The sequence below is a fragment of the Scophthalmus maximus genome, chromosome 18, assembly GCF_022379125.1.
Source record: "Scophthalmus maximus strain ysfricsl-2021 chromosome 18, ASM2237912v1, whole genome shotgun sequence".
NCBI lineage: Eukaryota > Metazoa > Chordata > Actinopteri > Pleuronectiformes > Scophthalmidae > Scophthalmus > Scophthalmus maximus.
In genome coordinates, this window is record NC_061532.1 from 14,069,473 (window position 1) to 14,076,574 (window position 7,102).

The window sequence follows — 7,102 nt, forward strand, 5'->3', positions numbered from 1 at the left end:
GGCTGAATGCCGGATGGATGAGTTTCAGGAATCGCTTTGATTATCTGAAGCGCCTGCACACTTCTGTACTGTCGACCGTGATCTCAAACTGAAATCACGAGTTTGAAGCATTGCATGAGGCAGTTTGAAGCATTGCGGGGCTCCGGCTGAACGTCACGCTGTGTTTATTTACAGCGTCCGACAAAACATGATCCATGATTTTGCACTACCATGCTGACGCAAACACGGCAATGCCGAGACTTCGCGCTGTTGATTATCCTTCTCTAGCCTTGCAGCATGTTAACAATCGAATGGCATTAAGTCAGGACGTAAACACCGTTGGAAATAAAACCGGAAAATTGTTCAAGGTTCAGCAGGACAATTTAAAAAAAACTTTCCACGAGTGAATCCTTTTTAGTGTGTTTAAAAGATCTGTTTAGCACATGCACATTCATCTGACGACTTTATGTTCAAAGTTGTACCAGCTCAGAAGATCCATCTTCACTCCAAAACTATGTCTCGGGACATGACAACCATACGGCCGTGTACCAAAATGTATCGAGTCAGTCGCCATGACCATTAACTGGCTGGAAAGAAATCTCACAGCCACTGCGGCCATTTCAATTCAGGGACGGCTAATGACGAGCACAGTTTTGTGTAAATGCTCAGGAATACCGCTAATCTTAAAAACACCCACTGACCAACGAGTGTGGGCGGGAAAAAAACAACTGGTGATTAGCCAGCAGATCACAGCGGGTCAGTGCAGAGTAGACCACAGATGGCTGTGGGTACATGGGTGAAGGAGTGTGTGTGTGTGTGTGTGTGTGTGTGTGTGTGTGTGTGTGTGTGTGTGTGTGTGTGTGTGTGTGTGTGTGTGTGTGTGTGTGTGTGTGTGTGTGTGTGTGTGTGTGTGTGTGTGTGTGTGTGTGTGTGTGTGTGTGTGTGTGTGTGTGTGTGTTTGTGTGCTTGCAATTATTCATATGCACTTGTAGGTGGGCGGTGGAGAGAAGGAGGGGGGGTGTTGTGTATGCCAGCGTGTGTGCGTATGCTTGTGAATCTAAATTTGAACGTGAAGGTGCATGTGTATTTGCACGTGCATCTGCTTGTGGGGGAACATTGTTGCATTGCACAATGCATGCCTTTGACATTCCAGCTCCACCTGTCAGCGTCTACACAAAGGCCTTTCTCCCAAGGCTTTGACACGTGTGAATCTGCAGCTGGCCAGGAGAGATAGCAGAGTCCGGTGTTGGACACGTGTGGGTGGACGGCAGCCTGCCGAGTCCTGCGCGACCTCGCCTGCGATCTTTCTCTCAGGCGGCATAACTTAGACCGGAGCGCGGTGGTAAAACCTTATACATTAATCGCTAATCGTTACGGCGCTATGGCTAACAATGAATCAGCGGTGAATCGAACACCGCGGACATCTCGTCCCGGTGATTGATGCCAGACAGTGTGATGTGACACCCTCCCTCAGTGTGACAGGCGGCGTACTAATAACAGCACTTAGAATTTTACATCTTTGACCTTTCACTGTCTCTCGTCCTGTCATCAGGCCAAACGCTGTCTTCTTTTCATTTTTTTAACAACCAACATTACATCTGCCTTTTCAAGTCCGACATAAACAATTCTGAAGGGCACGTTCCCTTGTTGCACTTGTGTTTTATGGGGGAAAAATTACATATTATTTTTAATGTTTCATTAACTAAAATCATAATTGTAATTTAATTTTGGGGCAGCTTTTACTGGACAGCGTGACACCCATCCAGACATACTGGCAGGGGCAATATAGCGTTGCAGTTTTTGCTAATGGTTGTGGGGATTGATTGTGGAGAAGCTCAACCAATTTGAAAAAGATATTTAAATGTCAACGTATTTTTGGACCTGAACACTAGTCGTTGCCATAGACTACGTAAAAATGGATGAAGTCCCCTGGTCCAGAAAGTGAGGCCAATACGGAAGTGCCTGAAACCTGTGTTCTCTTGACTGACCAGCAGAGGGCGACTCCCCTGGTTGCAAGAAGGACTTTTACTTCTCTCTTGATTTATATGCTCTCCTTGCTATCTTCGTGTACCTCATTTGTAGAGGGGGACACGTGCCACGAGGCATGTATTTACATTCAAGACATGATACGTGATCTCGACAAAGATCGTCCCTCCGGGTTGCAGTAATATCAAAACCTTTGACATCTGAGACATGACTTTTGACGTTTGAGTGTCAAATTTTAATCATACTTCAGCCACTGTGTCAATTGATGTAGTTTCTAATGATTGTTCTACGCGTGCGGCAGGTTTCATGTCGTGCAGACTAACAGTGTAGCAGTGACCTTTAAAATTGTGGAAATTGAACCTCGAAATATAAAGTAGCAGCTACTACCGACCAATTTTGAGTTCATTTTTGGAAACCGTGGGACAGGGTGTGAAAAACATCATCCCCTTAAAGATTCATCAAAAATAAAATTAGGTTGCATTATTAGTAATGGCTTGATTATGCAGGTACATTTTTGATTAACTCATGGAAAAAGAGGTTGTTTTAATCTATATCTTTATTTAGATTTTGATCAGAATTCTTTGATTGCCACTTTTCAGATTTTTTCAGGATAACTAACCTGTGCCCCTCCCAAAGAAGCACATTTTTAAAGTTGAATAGCTCAATCACTGCAGGGACTATCTCCAGCCGGTTGCTCCTTCACCTCACCCTGCACGGTGGTCAAGTTTATTCCCCCTGAGCCTTGAGGGGAGGAGCAGGGTGGTGACGGCTGCGGCTACAATTTAGACCCATTACAGGAACATGTCCGGCACTTAAGGACGCGTACGAGGTCCAAGTGCTGGCGACATGTTCCCTGTTCCCTAGTATAAATTGCAGCCCGGTGACACAGTCGCTGCTGTAAACAAATTCCTGAACAGGGTTTTTTTTTTTTTTTTTTACCTCAGATGCGTCATAGAGTCAGCTACAAACAATACAGTGATCCCATGAAAATCACAAGCAGGAATGGAGATGAACAGGCCTGATGATATGTTGCTTTTATTTTCCCTATATACCCACCAGTGTATATTATAATGTGTGTGGTGTTCACTAGAGCCTCTATCACTTTTAAATCAGCTTTTTTCACTTTTGTTGTCATACAAGTACTACTACATTTATCTTTCATCTCTCCTAGATGAGCTACTTATCTTAATTATGAAAAAGAAAATCCTTCATTGTGATATATATTTTCTGTACATAAGAATATGCTACTGTGCCGTTAACAGTATGAGTGTGGGGATTGGGGATGGGGGAGTTATATAAGGAGCCTATATGGGAATCCATGTACTGGCTGTTCAAACACTCCTCAGCCTGCAGGGACTCACAGTCTCATCAAGGCAATACAATACAATGTATATCTCTTTAATAGGCGCAATTTTTCAAAACGTGAGGCTCCTTTGAGGCCATTACTGCATTTTCTTCGAGGGCTATTTACAATCTCAAATCGTCATTGTATCAGTCACCCAGAGTTGGTGGATAAAGTTTGAGTAAATCAACTATTAACAATGAATAAGGAACTTAATGTTTTGTAGTTGTTGCCGTTGTTTGTCTTCAGTCAAAGTCTGACAGGTCTCTATTGTTCATGAGACAAAATATTCGGGGGCATCGGCTGTGCTTTCAAAGCTGGTGTCCTTGCTGGGGGTCGCTATGCCTGCCCCTCCCCTCTGATCCTTCAGTAAGGGGATGTATGTGTCACTGTGGCAGGAGTGCATGGCGTTGTCCAACGCCCCTGCGCCGCAAACATGTTGCCGGGCGATGGGCGAAGCCTTCAGCTCGCCGGCGCCGGAGCGCAGCGCCATCAGTTCGATCTCGTGCTTGGCCGCGGTCTCCAGCACCTGTTGCTTGTTGTAGAACAGGACAAAATTGTTGATGATGGGGTGTATGGGCAGTGCTATGGCGATCACCCCGCACAGGAAGCTGATGGCTGCGTTACACCGACCCAAAGTGGTCTTTGGGTAGACGTCTCCATACCCCACTGTGGTCATGGTGATCACAGCCCACCAGAACGACTGCGGGATGCTGGTGAACAAGGTCTCGGGGTGGTTCTGCTCCAAGGTGTAGCCCAGTGCCGAGAAAAGGAAGACCCCCACGCCCATGTACATGAGAAGCAGCCCGAGCTCTTTGAAGCTGCTCTTCAGGGCAGATGTGAGCGTCTGGAGTCCGGAGGAATGGCGTGCCAGCTTGAAAATGCGCGCAATGCGCATTATGCGTAAAGCCTGCACCGCCTGCTGCACGTTGGCCAGCTCCATCATCCCAGCGCCGAAGGATGTCAGAATCAGCACCACGAAGAAGGGCATGATCGCCATGAAGTCGACGATGTTCATGAAAGACAGGACGAATTTGACTTTGTTTGGGGAGGAGATCAGGCGCAAGACGTACTCGATGGTGAACCAGCAGATGCACACCGTCTCAATGACCTCCAGAACCGGGTGCTCCGTGAGGTTACCGTCTGAGTCCTCCACCTGCAGGTCGGGGATGGTCCCGACGCACATGACCACGGAGGAGACGAGGATGAAAATGAAAGATATTATAGCGATGATGTGCGCAGGCAGCGAGGATTCCGGCTTCTCCATCAGCCTCCAGAGGCAAACCTGGAAACGCTGCCAGCCTCTTGCAGACGGATCTCCCTCTCGGTCCACCAGGATAGTTCTCACTTTCTCTGCAATCTCTGCAAGTTCATCCTCCACCTCGCTCAGTTGGTATTTACAACAGTCGTCCAGGAAATCTGAGTCGATTTTCCAGAACTCCATCTCCTTCATGAAGCAAATGGGACAGATGCCTCTTTTCATGTGTATCTCTCCGTAATAATACAGCTCTATTACGCACTTAAATGCTTCTGGGTCTCTGTCGAAATAAAATTCCCCAGTGTCCGGGTCGTAGTCGTCACACAGTGAAGATATTTCTTCAGGCGACTTGCGTGAACAGTCCACCAGTTCAGCCAGCCGCGTGTCCGGGTAGCGATTCAACACGTCCCCGCACAGCACCTGTTTGACGCCGCCGATGTTCACGACAATCTCCGCCTCCTCACTGGCTCCGGAGCCGTTGCAGTCCGCATACCGCGTCCTCTGCATGCCCCACATTGTGTCCACAACAAGTCCGCCACCAAAGCAAACCGAGCGAGGTTTTCACACAACTTGCTGACAGAGAAAACGCAAGTCACCAGACGCCCCGGAGCTGTGCGTAAAACCAGCGACGTCTTCTAATCCCTATGTGTTCAAGTTGAAAAAAACAACAAGAAAAATGATGAGATTCGTTGGCTCGGGGGAGACTGCAACGTGAAGTCCACTCATTTCCAGCACAGCCGTGTTCGGCAGTGAACAGTGCGCCTGTGCGCTCCGGGAAAGTTGTCATTGAAGTGCGCGTAACGTCAAGCCAGCACACGATCAAACCACACACTTCCGGCAAAAAAATTGTCAAAACAAAACGATTACATCGCTCCATGAATGCAATTTTAGGGCTGCTGAAGTTTCTCTTTAGGTCCTGATAACAAAGCAGATATTATGAGCAGTCTCATGTGTTTTATTACCGGCGGTGCAGTAAGTAAATTAGGAAAACCACAGTGAAACAATTCCTGGTTTGCCCCATAAAAGTCCAGCATAATGTGGAGTTAAACTATTTTCAAGGGTCTATAGTCATTATCAGGTCCTGTTGAATGGGACTATCTAAAATTAATTTTCATATCAGTGCTAAGAAACCTATAGCCAGACTATACTTTTATTTTTATGGCATGTTTTACATGTTTTTTTTCCGGTGAAGCTGTGCGTGTGTGTGTGTGTGTGTGTGTGTGTGTTGTGTTGGTGCAGCGCAGTGCAGCCAGCAGATCATAATGATCGTATATGTGAAGCAGCAAACGGGGATAACGCACTCCTCTGGGTTTCCGCAGCAGCCCGAGGAGTAATGATCAGTCAAAAGGTAATCGATTAACAGGCAAGCAACACACCAGGAACCTATTTACACCAACCCTCCTCTTTGTCCATATATATCTCAGACCTGGAAGATTTAGCAGTCATCCATTTTGAATGTGTCATGGGCTGTCAACCAAAAAAAGTCGGGCTACAGTATGTAATGATCACTTTGTCTAAGAGAAAATATATCCTCTTTAATCATTAAATCATTGTAAAAGCTCCATGACTTTAGTGATGCCAAGTGATGGTAAAATGTTAGGGATACAGCAGACTAAAGCTCTGGACCATTATAGTAATTTGCTGGTTTTTATCTTAACTCTAGAATGACATTTATTACTTAAGTTGTACTTAAGTGCAACTGACCAGTTCTGCAGTAAATTGACTCATCAATCACAGTGCGACTCTGCCTTGTGGTGTGTCTCCACCTAGTGGCGACTCCTCCACAATGCAATCGTGTATAGGAGCTCATCTTGTCTGACAGGAAACTAGTGCAAACCACTGAGGATATAGGAGCTCTTAATAATTGAAGGGGGGAACACAAAAAACTAACTGTGTACAGTACAGTAAAGTCCAGTGTCTGTGTTATATAGACTGTGGTCAATTCTCAAAAACTAAGAACAGCATCAGGAGCAAAATGCTGCAATGCAGTGGAGTCAACTTTGGATGGAACACTTGACCTGTAAATGCTTAGTTGATTAATCAGTCACATTGGCCATATATTAATCAAAAACATGTTTGATGATGGTGATGATTTATGGTTTAAATCATTTAAAAAAATAAAAAAAAACATAAATACCACAAATTCGTTCAGCTTCTGTTACTTCTATTAGTCTCAAAATTTGTAACTGATGGTCAGAGGGAAAAACAATTTGAATTGTGCTTCAGGGGAAAAAAATGATCTGCATATTCTGACATTTACACACTGAGCAATTGAGTGATTGATTGATGAAGAGAGGGGGAAAAAGTCAGATGTAATTAATAATGAAGTTAATTTTGAGATGTGGCTTTAAACTACTTCTGTATTGGAATCATTGCAGATTTTTCCCAGTGATTTCCTGAAGCACCTGGACCAAACACAACTTTAAAACCAGGTTAATTTAGATTACAACAGCTCAGGTTTTGAACACCATTGACATGTGCACACTGGAGGACACGGCAGAAATGACATTGTACTGTAAAGTGGTGCAATTGTCTAA

General features: G+C 45.2%; 1 protein-coding gene across 1 annotated transcript; it reads right to left on the minus strand.

The window, feature by feature from the left end:
- Nucleotides 1–2,863: 2,863 nt before the first annotated feature.
- Nucleotides 2,864–5,355, minus strand: LOC118290291 (potassium voltage-gated channel subfamily F member 1-like). Its single transcript, XM_035617865.2, has one exon. The coding sequence runs from the start codon at nucleotides 5,079–5,081 to the stop codon at nucleotides 3,582–3,584; it is 1,500 nt and encodes a 499-aa protein (XP_035473758.1). The 5' UTR covers nucleotides 5,082–5,355; the 3' UTR covers nucleotides 2,864–3,581.
- Between the last annotated feature and the right edge of the window lie 1,747 nt (nucleotides 5,356–7,102).